The following is a 16,274-nucleotide window of genomic DNA, read 5'->3' on the forward strand; positions in this document are numbered from 1 at the left end:
GACTTCTGCCTTTGTAAAGCCTGCAAAGATCATTCAGTCTCACCTTTTCAAACCATCCCTCAGTAAGAAGTGGAGCAGATGTTCACAGAAGGCACCTTCTTACTTCAAAACTTGGCTCTGATACTTGCAGAAAAGGCTAAATAAGCTTTTGCTACCCTTCCAGCTAAGACAAGAACAGAAGCATTGACCATGTCCCAACAATATCAGTCTGGACAATGGTTGTTTTCAATTTGCTTTGTGGGCAAAGATTGCTCCATTTTCAGGTAATATATCATACTACCCAATTGTTGGAGGCTTTTTTTTTTTTGCACTGCTAACTTTTACAGCATCACCAACTTGAACTAAAGATATAACTCAGCCACAGAATGTATCAGAGATGCTATTAAATGCATCAAATGCAGACATAATATCAAATTGTTATGAAACTAATTAAGCGTCTAATTCTTTAGGTCTATTTAAGTGATTAATTCTTTAGGTCACACTCAGACCATTTCCTGTCAAACACCTGCAGAGGATCAAGTTATTCTTCACAGTTTTACCATAATATTTTGCTTTTATTTCTTTCAGAGACACTTCGTGATTTATTTTGTTTTTAATTCAATGATTCAACTTCAGTTTGAGGTGGACCAGCCCTTGTACATTAAACTAGAAAAAAATTGATACCATTATTCCTCATGCTTCATTTCTGAATTCACTGCTAAGCATTTTTTGCTGACATTGTTGTTTCTGCACAACTTCTTTGCCCGGGCTCTCACTCTATTCTCCCTGAAGTCATTCAGTTGGAATCTCTATCACTTTGGTGAATCATTATGCTGTCCATAAGGAAGAAATATGAACAGCTAGACAGTAAGAAAAAAGTACACTGCATTTGAATATTGCTGTGATTGGGTTTAAACACAAGCAAGGATTCATACGAATCAGCATAATCGGGTTTTGGTGTTGTTGGCAGGTTTTTGGGTTTTCTTTAACCTCTTTTTGGTCAACTTCATTGACTGAGACATTTTGCCTTCCCAGTTTTCTAGTAAAAGATATTACAACAAAAGAACAGCAAGAGCTTCCCACAAGTACTAGATGAAAGTGTATTTTGCTCTGACACAAACTACACTGACACAACCAAATAATTTAAAGCTTTAAATAGAAGTTGCTGCCCATTCTAGATGAGCTTCTCATGATAAGCAATATTACATTTTGCCAGAAGATTAACTCCTCACAACTAGACAAAAGCTTTTTTTCCCCCAAAGTATTTCAAATTCTTTCAAATACAAGACCGTCCTTAGGGCAGACATAAGTTATGATATCACAATTACAGAAGAATATCCATTTAATTTCAGGTAGGAGTTAACATTAGTTAAGTCTGTCTTGCAGGCAAGATGACACGACATCACACACACATAAATGCATTAAAAACAGCTGTATGAAAAAAGATCTATTTAAATATATACCCATCCATACAAGTACATGCACACAATTTCATTTCATTTTTTTAACTAGTGCACCCAGTGGGGATGTAAAGGTAGTATGATTTTTTATTTTTTTTTAATGCAGGTTCAAAGCCTGCTTTTATGCTACTCATAGTGGCAGTTAGTGCTTACTGTATAAAGTGATAAAACCGAATACAGAACTAGAAGTCATCCCTCTGTTGTAGAAACTCTCCAGTATTCATGGAAATACTGATTTTTTCCCTTCTGCTCAACTCAACTACCCTGGAAACAAGATCTGAAGTAATGATTTAAAGAAAATCTATGCAGTGGCCAAGTTAAACAAAGAAGCTGGTTATTATCAGAATATCACCCAAGTTACATCTGACCTTCTGGAGCTGGTTTACTCGCATTTGTTTTTTCTGGATCCTTCACTTTGGATTTACTTGTTTCTTTTCTTCTCTCTATGTCTTTAACTAGAAAAATAAAGGGAAAAATAAATCAATCAAACCAGAAACAGAGCAATGGAAGCACGTTGTTTTCCTCTTTCAAATAGAGACATTTCACACAATATCTTGCAATATACTTAGGTAATAAGTGACTGTTGCTCTTACTCTCTTTGGGTTTATTACTTCATGATTCTGCCCCCCTCACTCCCTTCCAGAGACATTAAAGTTCTCAAAAGTGATTCTTCTCATTCAAGAGAGTCCAAATACAGTGACATCAGCATCTAAGCCTATAATAAGAGTCAGCACTGGAAATATAACTGCAGAAGTTGGCAAAGCTAGTTGGGCAAACTCCAGTACTGCAAAGTTCTACTGCAGGTCATCCAGCACAAGATCACATAAGCCAGCTATTACATTATCTTCTTTGCAAAAATCAGCTTAAATCCCATGCCCAAATCTGTGTTCAGGGCACCAAGTATTCCCACAACAGCAGAGTTTTTTCAAAGCTTACACTTCAATAGCTTCCTGTCTTTCAAGAGCATAGGATACTTCACCCTCTAGGTCTTAGATTTCTCATAAAAGCCTAGCAGAATCTAGCTTGATTAGCTAATCTTTATATTTTATTAATAGCCAGCATCTCCCTACTCCAATGTAGTTTGAAAGATTTTGCAAAAAATCACTGCAAAAGTAATATATTATGGAAAAGAATAATATATCTATACGTATACATATAGCTATATCAAGGAATAAATTACATAATTTCCTTTGCATGTTAACTGGTGTCAAAATCCCTGCAATCTACAATGGCCAGGAACATCTCGGGAAAAAAGAAAAAAAAGGTGTGTCATAGAAAGCAAAATTTTACCCCAGTTAAAAACCTTAGTTTATGTAGACCTGGATTATGACCAACATTCATTCAAGTAGGCACCAAATCTTAGCCTGGATCAGAGTCGCTCTGTGTTACGTCCTCCCCAAAACATTGTGAGACTGTGAAAGACTACCTGTTATCTCTTGAAACACACAATATAAAAAGGACAACACAGGCATTCTGTTTTACAGAAGCAAAATCAAAGCCAAATGGATTACACTGATCTAAACCAACTGCATGTGGAGTATCTGAAACAGCATTCTCTCAAGCCTCAATCCAAAATATAATCACAAGACCATCTTAAGTTCTTATGAAGACAATAAGCCATTGTAAAATCTCTCAATAAGAAAATCCTCCCCAGAACTCACAACATCCTCACTCCAGGTACAGAACTAAGGATACTGGCCAAAAATTAACTTTTTTTTTTTTTTATTAACTCCACTCTAATTGAAATAAAAGAGGTAAAATAGCCAGAGAAACACTAAACAAAAAAGACGCTGCTGCTAAGCAAGTAAGAGTGTTCCTTTAAATAATGACTAGGAGCAAACATCACTAAGGAGGTGCTGATGACCCTTCTAATCCTAATGCTGCAGAGGAGTGAGTCTGTAGAGAAATGGAACAAGTCTTAAAATTCTCCCAGGAGATAAGTCAGTCACATTGTGACAGATTTTTGGTTTGGGGAAAGCCCTTTCATCAAAGTAACAACAATCTGAATGCATAAGAAAGTTATACAAAAAGACATCAGTTTTTTTTTACTTGTTCACACAGGCAATGAACTAACCAACTACATTTTTATAGGTGCATCTTAAAAAGAAGAAATCTCCCAGTGATCTTGTATAATAATTCACAAGCAACAACAGGAAAAAAAAAAAAAAAGCATATCTAACTGTGTAAAAGGAATACTCTTAACAATAATATTTTATTGTAGCATCAAGAGAAACTCTTCGAACATCAAACAATTCCAGTGCATAAGATACACACTTCCAGTGCACTAAAATCCAGGATATTCTCAAAGTTTTGAATTTGTTTGACCTCTTCTCATTTTTAGAGTCAGCAACCACTTGTCAGAGAAGGGGAAAAACATGGAATACAAGATAAGAGGAAGGAAGTTTTTGTATATCCATCATTCCTGGTTTTATTTATGTAAGGCATCATTCATATGGCCAAACGAAATTCCCATCTTGCTAAGTTTTACATGTTTTCATTGGCAGCAGAGGAGGAGTATACTAAACAGAACTTAATTCCCACATTGTTAAATCAAGCTGCCAGCTCTGCATTTCCTGAGGAACAGAGCTAGTTTAAAATAGAACCACACCTATATTATAGAAGCTGGTATAGCTTTCTGTGGGTTTAATGCTGAAGTAATCTGTGGTTTTGTGGGTTTCCTAAGTGGGATGGGATTATTTAAAATAATAAATACACAGTAGCTGTGATAAAAAGCTAAAAAACTTTACACACAGCACATCAAGCAGTCAGCACATATTGTCTCATGTTCATTCTAAGAGTAAAGTGATTGAGCATTCAGAACAAGCAGCATCCCCCACAAACTGTTATTAAGACACTTAGCATCAAGGGAATTAATTCAGCATGATTTCAACTATACCTCCAAACTGACACATTTTTCTCTTCATTGACCAAACTGACAGTGCTACTTAAGATGCAAATGAAGAACAAATCAGGGTTTTGTTTGAATTTCTTATAATGCTACATTTTCACTTTATTAGAAATATTAACAACACGAATAAGTCAGATAAGAGCCTTCAGCTTACTTTGTAAACATATTTGACAGTTTAAGACCAGTAAGAATCACAGTGTAAGTTTCACACTATCATAGAACAAATAACTATTTGTCAGTTGGTACAGCTACACAAATGTTTAATAAAAACATTTGGAAGCAGGGAGGAAAACTTTCTGTTATATCAGATTACCATACTTCCCTTCTCGTTTCTACTCACTGAAGATTTTCTTCCAAAAGACACTGGCTAATTTCATAAAGGAATGGCAAAGATAGGCATTCCAAAGCAAAAGAAACAAAGCCCAAAGCAAGAAACTCCTGTGCAATTGCCTTAATTCAGGCCTCCAACTGTAGCTGTATCAGATAAAGTCTGTGGTTCCAAACAGCCTTCTACCAACAGAAGAAACTGTATTTCCCTTACTGCTTTCAATATCAATTTGTTACAGCTTCATAAATTATGCTGAATGGTTGATCAACTCTGCATGTCAGGTATAAAAGATACATACTTCTGAACTGGCCTTGGGCTGGCTTACTCTCCTTGTCATCACTGAAGGCAATGATCTGAAGGGCATAGTTTTGGTCTGGAATTAGACCCTGAATAATTGCTTTGGTTGCAGTGTTTTGAAGAATTAGTTGATTGGTTTTTCCACCTGTAACAGAAAAGATCAAAAATAAGCAAAGCTGTAATTACTTTTTTGTAGAAAGGTAAAATGCAGTGAGTTAAAACCACCTCAAACTCTCCTAAGATGCAAGTGTACTTTATTGTCCACTTTTGGAACTATCCGGAGTAGACTAGGTCAGACAACATCACCAAAAAGCAAGAAGTCAAACACCCTGATCAGAAAGAAACCAAGTTTTTAGATACAATCAATCCAATCAGCCCTTGCATCTGTATCTAGGTCTCACAGAATAGCCAACATATTGCTTTTAAAAGTTGTGCCAGATGAGTATTGGGCAATGAGACACTTTATTAAAAGTGAAAAATCAAATAATCAGCTCAGAAAGCAGGGAAGTACTTTTTGCAACCAAAATTACAGACTAAAGATTAATGATATGAAATCACAGAATTATGTAAGCTGAAAGGAACCTCTGAGGTTTCTCAGAGGCAAAAAAAGGTTGATGTTGGAAGGGACTTCCAGGCTTCATTTTGTACAACTCAAGAAGGGCATCCTGCAGCCACTTGCCCAAGACCACATCCACACTGCTTTCTAATACCTCCACAGAAGGAAGCTTCACAGCTTCCCTGGGCCACCTGTGACAGTGTTTGGTCACCCCCACAGTAAAGAAGTGCTTCCTCATGTTCCTGATGCAGTAACTCCTGTACTGCAGTTCATGCATATAGTTTCTTGCCCTGGCACTGGGCACCATTAACCCAGTTCCTTTTTCTTTCCATTCTCCCTTCAGGGAGAATATAGAGATAATTTCAATTTGCATTTGTTTCATAAGATTTTCATAAATTCCTTTTATGAAACTTGGTAAGGTTTCTGTCAGCCCAGAAAGACAGTCAGACAGTTCTCAGCTGTCCAGATCCCTTTGAACAGCAACCCTAACTTCTAGCCCGTCAATAATTTCCTCCAAACTGTTACCAAACTTGCTAAGAAGATGATCTCAACCATCATCCAAGAGAAGTATTATGTGATATCATTAAGGAACATGCTGTCTGATGACGAGGCTCATAAAGCATAATAAAACGAAAAATAACTAATACAGAAATGCACACAACAGCATAGCTGTTTCACACACTTCCATTTCGCCCCTTTCTCAGGAGACTTTATATAAGAAGAGGTATATACATATGTATTTTAGCTAAATGTGAATATAGATAGAAGTAGTACCTCCATAAGATAGCCTTATATAGCCACTTCATCTTCTGTTTTTAAAAATGCTTTTGAATGAAAGAATGATTGTATGCTCATGTTTGTTCTAAAATCTTGCTCTGAGAAGTTCACCATGGGAGAAGGCCCACGGAGATCCATCTCAAAGCTCTGACTGAAACAGCATTCCTGCGCTCTCCCTCAAGCACTTCCTATAGTCTTCCTTACACCACACTGGAAGAAAGGTAAAGACAGATGAGCAGTGACAATCCCAAGGACTACACATGAAGTAGAGCTACCATCAGTTCCCATATCCTGTGCCTAGGACTACCCAGTGCTTCAATAAATTTCACTCTTCTGTTGCATGGCCAATACTCTTACCCACAGTTTGCTCACAATTCCTTATTCCTAAAAATTGACATTAGCCTCCGAAAAGCTGCCTAACCTTAGGTCCAGATGCCAACAGTAATTTCACCTTACAAGAGAATATAAAGATTTTCATTTTACCTGAACTTGGAGTGACAAGCAGCTTATATCCACTGAATTGCCCTTTGGGGGCTTTCCAAGAGATCTGTACACTGTCAGGATTGACTACATTATACCTTAGCCTTGTTGGTGGGGACACTGCAAGTGGGGAAAGAAAACAACATTTAAATTCAAATAAAGGAAATCATCAATTTTAAACATTAAAACAAACATGTAGGAGGACAACACAAAATTTTAACACAGGATGCAAGTTATTTCAAATGTCACGTATCAGTTTATTAGTTTGTAAAACGACGTCCCCAGGTGCACTACTTCCCTCAGACATACCTTTTATTTAACTGTTTACAAAAACAAGCTAACAACTTAGCAGAAGACAGGAAAACAAACAGTGTTAGATGTTAAGACTCTACTTTAGCAGGCAAAGCTGGTAATACAAATGCTCTTTGTTAATACAACGGAATTCAAATTGCTCTCCCTGCTTATGCTGACAGTGTGTGTTACATAGACAGCCTCTTTCACTTCACATCATTGTGGGTTTTGCCCCACATCTGAAGTCACTCAGGGCCAAATTTTCAAAGCCTTGTGAAGGTACTGTAACCAAGAGGAAAGACAGGGATGCACAAGGCAGAAGGAGCATCAGCTGCCCAATTTACACACTTAGCCACAGGGACAAACATTTGCCCAGTTGCAAATACTGCTCTGGTCTCATCACCAGAAGACATGCAAAGGATAGTAAAGATTTAGGTAGGGGGTAATTTGGAAACGGTAAACAAAATCTGGCCTTCCTTTATCTTGTGCCATCACATGGGTTTCAATCAGAAGGAACAGGTGAAATGAATAAGAGCATGAAAGACATGACATTTCAGTGAAGTAACACACAGAGGAACAAATAGAAAATCCAACCTAGACTGTTAAGCAATATCAGCAGTATGGTGCACATGTACATTAACTGGCCTCTGGCAGCGAGCATCCTTCTACTTTGGCAAGCACCATTGTTAGACAACACCCTACAGAGTATTTCTCTTCTACTCCAGGGAGTCACATCCCCCTTTCACAGCAGACAACTAATGCACAGCTGCTAGTGGTGCAGCCTGTGATATTCACGGCTGCCAATAAGGGAGAATCTTTATACATTTGAATAGGTTTGGGCTCATACAGAACTAACTGATCTAAAATGAAAGGGTAAGCCATCTGGAGGCTGAGCAATAAGAAGAGTTAGAAAAGCTTAAGTCCTCCACAGACATTACCCCTCCTTTTCCTACTACCTCCACAGCCCACAGAACATTTTCCTTTACTTTTCAGTCTCTTTAAGCATGCCTCTTGTCACTACCATCCTTAGTAGGTTTCTGTTGGCACATCTAAAACAGAAGGAAAATTATCTGCAAGAGTTGGGAGAAGTGCCAGTTTCTTTGCCCTAGAGCCTAATAGAGCTCTCGACTGACCGGGCCCACGGCCATGTTTTTTTGGTCCACTACACATAATATGCCAATAGTTCTTACAATATTTTTGAGATTTAAGGACTACAGCATATGGAGCATCTGAGTCTACAAGGCAGAACGTGCTATCCAGGAGTCTCTGGCCTCTCCATTTAACCTGCTGCAGTCAATGCAAGTCTGGCAACAGCAGCAGCCAAAGACCTGTCCTCAATTGATTACTTTTTCCTACTCATTTCTTTTTCCAAGATCATGCAGAAGAAAGGAGAAGGAAAGAGGAAAGCTGTAGTGTTTTTGACATCTGAGGTGGCCGATTTTTAAATGTCATCTAACAAAAAATATTTTGTGTCCTAGAAGTCTGGAGCTTTAGCACAAGATATTTATTCCTTGTATCCAGCCCACCAATTCGTAAGGGACAGCTTTGTTCTATTCCTCTTTGCATTGAGGGATTTCAAAACAGAACACAGAAAAAGTGAGTACATAACATCAAGAGCAGCTTAGTAACACCTCAGTACTCCCAAAGATTTGAAAGATCAAGCTCAAGAGAGAGGCAAGAGGACAGAAGCAGCAGGTAGCACACCAATTCCATATATGCAAAACTGTTCTGATTTGCAGCATCAGGCACACACCCAAACAGTGCATTCCCTTATTTGCTGGGCACAATCTTGTCAGACTGGCCTTCAAACTGCCTGCCACCTCCCAGGGGTTTAGAAGAAAGACTGCAAGTAGGAGCACGTGCGAGAATCATTGTGAATGCAGTATCAGTTCTTTGAAAATTTGGCCCCAGTACTACAAAAATATTTTGGTGGGCAGGCTTCTGCAAGAACATTCAGCATGCTATAATTGTAGTACAATGACAGAGACTATGGCAAAAAGTTTTGAAAGCCAAGCAGACTGCAGTTATGGATTACAGCTTTTAATTCATTCTCAAGACTCATTCCATCTTCTGAACTATACATAAGTCATACTGAATTGGTGCTGAATGAACAAGAGTGACAAACCATACCTAGAAATTTGGAAAATATGCAATTCCTTTCATATTTATTTTGTCTGAGAAAAGAATCAAATAAACTTCTTACACTTGCATACTGTCTGCATTTGTTTCACTAGAATTACGTGGTAAATTTGTATGGGGTTTACAAGGCAGAGTTGAGAGCAATCATAACCAAAAAACACATACTGACAAAGAAAACCAAACCTCTCATCTTTGGATTTCAGGTTTTTATCTTTATTTTTTCCTCTGCCATCTTCCTCCTTCCCTTGTCATTCCATTCTGCTTTCAACTTAAGCGATGAAAGCACTTTCTAACAAAGAAGCATAGTCCTGGCCTAATTGCTATTAGCCGTCACCAAACCCACTATATTTTGGGAGCCCCTCAAAACCAATCACAGATCTTACAAGGAAAGAAGGACACAATCACCAGAGGCTTTTCTGTTTACTACGGAGTTATAACGTGAAAGACTAGAAAAGTTGTGCCACAATAGTCTTTACATAACTAGTCAATTTTCAGTGGGTATTTTTTATATCAAAGGTGGCACTGCAGAGGAATAGATATTCCCATACAGCAATGAACCATAAGGAAAAAAAGAATTTTTCACCAAACTGAAACAAATTCAGCTGTGTCGTAGCTGTGCAAAGACTAATGTTCTGGCACAGAGAAGTACATACAGCTAAGGAAGTTAAAAATCTAACACTGGAACAGACAACGAAATATTGATGGGAATTACTACACATTCACCAACCTGAAGAGGATATCTTTATTTCTTTGGACCTTTATTGTCTGTGGAACAAAATCTCACTTCTTGCAGAGAGGGAAAAAAAATTAATCCAAGCTGAGTCAGTTAACTGATAAAAATCAGTAGCTAGAGCTTGTTAAGAGGCTTTACGGGAATGCAAAAGTGAATGGCCGTCAGCAACATTAGAGCAGTCACCCAAGAGAAAACTAAAGACAAGTTCAAGGCTTCGGTTTATGGAACCAGATAGATTAGTGCTTCAAATGCATTATTCTTATGGACAACTCAGGAAAGAGAGTTCTGAACTGTTCAGCAATTTAATGGAAATGAAAAATACCATGAACTGCATATCTGCAGCTGTCTCAGGGACATTCAATACTCTAAAACTGGATGTTAACTATACCTTGCAGCTTCCAATGTATTTTCATCTGAAGAACTGAACCGAACAAGTTAATATGCATTGCATTTACATTAGTAACACATGGAAATTATTGCAAAGCAGACAAGTTTCCATCTTTAAATAAAGAAGGAAAATACCTAAAGAAAGTTACTTTATGAATAAATGGAAAATTCTGAAGCTTTCTCCTGCCTATAACTTTTTTTTCACTGTGTACTATATAAAAGATTAAGTACATGAAAAATGGAATTTTTGTGGCTGTTGTTCATCTGACATTATGCTGAAGAAAGAAACGGTAGTGATGAAAGAACAACCGTTGTTGAAGAAAACTGAATATGATAGTATATATGGCATTCAAACAATAAATGAGAAAACCATGTAGCTCGGTATAGATAACTCCTCAGCTGAAGGAATAAGTTGCAGCTTCAGGTATGTTCACTTGCGAGTCCCAAACATTTTGTCCTTTCCAAAGAAGTCACCAAGTTACACATCTTTGACAGAGCTTCTTTGCCAAAGGAAGGAAACAAGCTGGGACTAATACCAGCTCTTCCTATACCTTGGCAGAGTGTGCAGTTTCTTAAATCAGACAAGCATAAAGTATGTGATGCATTAAATTGTAAATAGTTGGCCAGAGCTATTGTAAGGAGTGGCAACCTTAAGAAAAGATATTTGAGAAACATCTTACTAACTTCACTGTAAGAGACATTTTTATTCCGTGAAAATGGATTAGAGATTTCATATCACCTCATTCAACACCACCACAGTCATTCTGGGCCAAAGCAATACTCCACTTAGCTTAGTATGTAACTGCTGACAGCATTCAGTAGTTGATGCTTGCTGAAAGAATATAAGAACAAGGGAAGTATTGTTCTTTACTCAGCAAGTACATCAACTCTGGCTTCTGCTGGTGTGGTGACTGCGGAAAAAAAACCTCTCTGACCATCATCTCATTGGACTGATTAAACCAAAGCTTGGAAAGAAAGCAGGGGGAAGAACATGGCTTCTCAAGTTCAAGGAATTACATACAACTGTATGGAGATGAACTTCAGTCCTGTTTTACAAATCTTCACCATATGTATCAGGACTGAAATTCAGAGACAGGAGAATACTGACCATATGCTTTGTTTTACTGGCTCATCAACTCAAAAACATTCTGGGCCGTATTTCTGACCAGACCTGTTGCACTGAGCATTGGGAAAGCATATTTCTTCATTCAGTTCACATCACCACTTTAATATTACTGCTAACACGTGTCCCTAAGTTCTGGGAGAAGCTTGTAAAACACTCGCAGATGCCCAAATATGTACGTCAGTATGGTTCTCCAGTGCCCGAGTGCCACGCAGACTGGACAGCACAGCTATGTGCTTTAATCAGAAGTCAGAAAGCTTCAGGTTGCCACCAGTTGGAGTGTGTTCATGAATAATGCATTACACAGTAGCACTAGAAGAGCCCCAGGATCAAATTCTGCTCCCACTTATGCCTCAGCAGCCTCAATCAAAGCGATTACATAATTTTGAGAGAAAGTAATTTCTTGAGAAATCATAGAAACTCATTGGTATTGTTCCTCCCTCCTTCCTCATGCAATATGTTAAGTTCCCCTGGATATCAAACCACTATCCATCTGACCTAACAAATACATAAGACTAAAACTCTCAGCAGCATTTTTTTTAGTATTCATAAAGGAGATTTAAGAAAAACCTGCAGCATCAGTACTGTGTGATACTGTGTGTGTTACTTCAGTTATTGTTCCAACAAAGACAAAAAGTAAATTCTGTGAGTTTAACATCAGTGCCAGTCCTTCAAGCTTTCTAAATTCTGTGAGTTTAACATCAGTGCCAGTCCTTCGAGCTTTCTTGATCACATAGAGGGCAGTCACAGCAATTTCAGACAAGTAGTTTCAAAATGAGTTATACAGAACACTTTCTTTCTTTACTCTTATTTACAAGAGACACCCAAGCCTGCAAACAGAATGGTTTATGATATTTCAGATACACAATTCAAGAAGTACACACAAATGCACAGATCTTCTCTTCCCAAGATCAACAGTAAAACTCCTGTTTTGTTTCAGTAATATTAGATCAGCATCCCAACAGAAGAGAGCAACACTTACATTTGGAACAAAGAAGTCTATTTCTGCACATCAGAGTTATCTAGTAAAAAGCTCCATCTTTTTATTTATCGCTTACCTTGGCCCTGGGCGTCACTGACAGAGTAAGCTGCAACAGCTAAAAAAGCCAAGAGGAAGCAGCTCTGTACCTCATTCCAACACAGCATCATTTCCCACTTGATGTATACAGTATCAGCGGGTCTGAGAACACAGAAGAGAAATACTTAATGAACCTGTAAACCTAAGGTATACACTTCAATGGAAAGTGTAGGCAAAAACTGATTGCATTAAACAAAAAAAAAAACACAGTACAGCTAGGAGTTTGTTATGGATATCAGTGAAGCAAAGATTACATCCTGAGAACAGCTACTAACCAAATTGTTTTCCTTAAGACTGAGGAGTACATTTTGAGTGCCAGACAGTCCTAAAAATTGGTCCCATGCAAAGAGAAAATATTCTCTGCAAGGCTTGTTAGTATTGGAAGTAGTGCTCGCTATGTATGCATAACAAGGCAAAATGGGCATCTTTACACAATTAAGTGTTGCAAGCCCCTTAACAAGATACCTATGGTAGAGAATTCTCAATCTCTAGATTAAGCAGCACTTAAAAAGACTACCATAAAATACCAAAAGTGTATATAATATCCCCAGTGACGTAATTTACTGGTCAGTTCAACCAAGCAATTTTATACATCAGCTGTAAAAAGAGCAGAATTTTGTTCTGATGAAGCAAGTTCTCTTTTCATTGTGACTAGAGCCTACCCTGTTTATCCTACTTTTATCATATTCAGCACTCTCTGTTGTACTATCTAGCACTTGCAGGGACTAAAGCAGACACTATCCAGAAGGCATGCAGGGTATCAGCTGAGTAAGTACTAACTATGTGTAGGCAATGCCGTGGTCAAAATTATTTACTCTAACTCAATCCATTACAAACATCAACTTTCGATACTTTCCAGCTGAATTACTCAACATATAAAGATGAAGATTCATGAACACTTAAAAACGTGATATTATGAACATTTATCTACCATTCAAGTAGTTTTAGTCAAGTTTCTTAAAAATTTTTGCTGCCCTCTCCTGTTAGTATTTTACTGGAAAATTAAACTAAGCTTAATAACATAATCCTGCTGCTGTCAAAGACTCAGCATTTGAAAGTTTACTTTGGTAAATTTTGGTTTACAAGTTTTTGTTTTGCAAGTCTCTCCATTTTACTTCCCACGTCACTTTCTCTAATATCCTCAAAATACCATCATTTAATTTACCTTCCCTATTTTCATTGTCTTCTAAGGAAGGCATAATACAAGTTGTCCAACCACTACCTGAGAATACAAGAGGCAGGCAGGCTGATGTACCTCAGCCAACAGATGACAGACACGTATGTCCTTCTCTCTCCAAACATTTACAATTCACATTAGTTATCCATGCACTTGGTAGGTCTAATGTCACAAATGTCAGTCACGGACATTCGGTATAGCACCTAGAAATATACAGGCTGCTTGATTATCTGAAGTTCTAACCCCAAAGGAGTTTAACTAAGTTTTAGCCAAATTACCAACAAGATCCACACTACTTGGACCCATGTTTTGAATCTCACACCAAATAGCAGAGGTTGGAAAAGACCACTAGGATCATCTAGTGCAACCATCCACTCATCACCACCACACCCAATAGTGTCCCTCATTGCCACAACCCCCCCAGGGGGACAGCGACTCCACCACCACCTCAAGAAGCCAAGCAAGGTGCCCATGTTTCCTATACACAAATCCAAGGACTGGAGCGAGATGAGTCAGCAGTCAGCTTATTGACAGGCAATAAGAAAAAGGAAGAGAAAATCTGCATGCCTTGTGCAACTTACACTGAATACTGAGGCTTCTCCTCACCTTAGAAATACATTTAACACGTAAATGTTGACTCTTCAAAGGACAGCTTGCAGCTCATTCTTTGGTGCAGCCACCACTACACATGGATTTCTTCCCATGTAATAACCCAGATATTGAAATATTCACACACAGTTGTGGTTCAGTTCCTCATTTGCTAGATTTGATATTAAACCTCCTCTCAAATAACAGCTGTAAGTACTGACTGACTTGTAATCCTCCCTCCTGCACTTTCTAGGAGAAAAGCCATTGCATAGAGGAGGTAAGATTTACCGACACAAGTACAACTGGTGCTGGAGTAAACACAACCAAGGCACGAGTTGACTTCTGTACTGGAGGAGGAGTGGCCCACAATGGCAGACACGAGTATGCAGCCACCTCGTGGCTGACATCACCTGGGAACGAGAAGAAACAGCCTCCAGCTTTTTATACATTTCTCCTTTTGTTAACTATTCGGTAACAGAATTATCTGACTGAATAGCTCTGGCAGCAGAGACCAAACTCCAGCCCCCATGCCAAGCCAAGATCCCTGCCCCGAGCACTGCTGCTCCCACGCTCCGTGCTGCGGGCTGCCCGGGCCGTACTCGCCTCGCAACGGGGCACCTTCCTCGGCGGTACGTGGTGGCTTTGAGGCCTCTCAGTCCGAGAGAAACCCGATGTACGTCCACGTGCCGTAGGCAAGACCTGCCAGAGGAGTGCCGTGTTTCCGGCTGCTACTTAAATACGGCCAAGGAACAGGGACCGAGCCACCAGGGTTACATCGCGGTAGCTTCTCACAGAGCAGCCCGACCCAGCACCCAGCCGCGGCCTGGGAACGGCAACAGACTCCGTGGGTCGACGTCCCGAAGGCGAACGGAGCGGCGTGACCCGCTCCAGCGCTCCGCCGCGCTAAGGGAGCCGCAGCCCCGCCGCCATGGCGGCCGCCCCCGCTCGAGCAGGGCGGGAAGGCGGCGGGGGGCTCGGCAGGGCGCCACAACCCGGCTCCAGCAGCCCCAAGGGCGGCTACGTCCCGCTCGCCTCCCGCAGCCCTCACGGCACGGCTCGACGCCATCCACCTGCAGCCCCACCCTCGCCGCCTCTCGACTCTCTTCGGGGCGCTCTCCGCTATCGGCTCCTGCGAGCACCCCTTCTGAAAGCGCCTTCCAACTCGCACGACAGCGGGGCAGCGCGTTCCCTCCACCGAGCTGAGGCTCGGGATCCCGTCGGAGCCAGCGGGAATCCCCTCCGCGCGTGCCCGGGCAGCGCGCTCACACCCACGGCAGCCGCTGGGGAAGCGATGCGCCCGAGCGCGCTCCGCAGCAGCCGCGGGAAGGAGGGAGGCTGCTCCGGGCGGGGGGAGAAATCTCTGTCCCCTTTTCGCTCCGTCCCTCGCAGGTGCCCGCACAGCGCTCCCGTTTGCAGCCCGCCCCTGCCCGCCTCACCCCGGCCCCCGAGGCACAGACGCGGAGTTCGCACCGACCTGGGCGGGCAGCAGCGGGTGAGTCGGGGCCGGGGGTGCTGCCGCTCGCTCCCCTCCCTCCGACTGCTCTTCCCCTCACAGCGCCGCGTCCGATAAGTCGAGAGGGACGGGAGAGGAGGCGGGCAGTTATAGAGCAGAACGTGGAAAGAAGGGGGGAAAGAGGCGCGCGGAGCCTAGAGGCCAGCGCCCGCCCCCGCTCCGGTCCCGGCGGTCCTCAGGTGCGCAGGTGCTGGGCCGCTCCTCTCAGCTCTTCTCAGCTCCTTCCCCTCTTTCCTGAGTCGCTCGTTCACTCCGTTGTGAATGATTTAAAATGATTTAAAAGGTGCCTGCTTCACGGTGCTGTGAGGAATGTATTTCCCCAGTGCTGCTCGTTGTGATGTGCCGATCAGTGATTCATCGGGGAAATATTTGTATAAAAGTGTTCCAGTGTTTGTCTGGCTTCGTTATAAACCTTGATTAAAAGCGGCGTAGTACATAAGCACGTTTTTACTCTCTATAT

The 16,274-nt window shown here is 40.7% G+C and overlaps 1 protein-coding gene across 7 annotated transcripts in view; it reads right to left on the reverse strand.

The window, feature by feature from the left end:
• COL14A1 (collagen type XIV alpha 1 chain) overlaps window positions 1–15,956 on the reverse strand; it is a 117,960-nt gene extending 102,004 nt beyond the window's left edge. For 2 of the 7 annotated variants that reach the window (XM_042833385.1, XM_042833395.1), the window contains exons 1-5: window positions 14,590–14,806; window positions 12,517–12,638; window positions 6,789–6,905; window positions 4,974–5,117; window positions 1,808–1,894 (exon numbers count right to left, since the gene is read on the reverse strand). In XM_042833385.1, coding sequence (XP_042689319.1) covers window positions 1,808–1,894; window positions 4,974–5,117; window positions 6,789–6,905; window positions 12,517–12,638; window positions 14,590–14,750 — 631 coding nt within the window. In that variant the 5' untranslated portion in view covers window positions 14,751–14,806. Of the gene's footprint in view, window positions 1–1,807; window positions 1,895–4,973; window positions 5,118–6,788; window positions 6,906–12,516; window positions 12,639–14,589; window positions 14,808–15,371; window positions 15,505–15,775 lie in introns of those variants that run through there. The other 5 variants (XM_042833357.1, XM_042833376.1, XM_042833367.1 and 2 more) reach the window with 5 other exon arrangements.
• Between the last annotated feature and the right edge of the window lie 318 nt (window positions 15,957–16,274).

The sequence above is a fragment of the Centrocercus urophasianus genome, unplaced genomic scaffold (genome assembly GCF_019232065.1).
Source record: "Centrocercus urophasianus isolate 14NV4802_14NV808 unplaced genomic scaffold, USGS_Curo_1.0 seq_11, whole genome shotgun sequence".
NCBI lineage: Eukaryota > Metazoa > Chordata > Aves > Galliformes > Phasianidae > Centrocercus > Centrocercus urophasianus.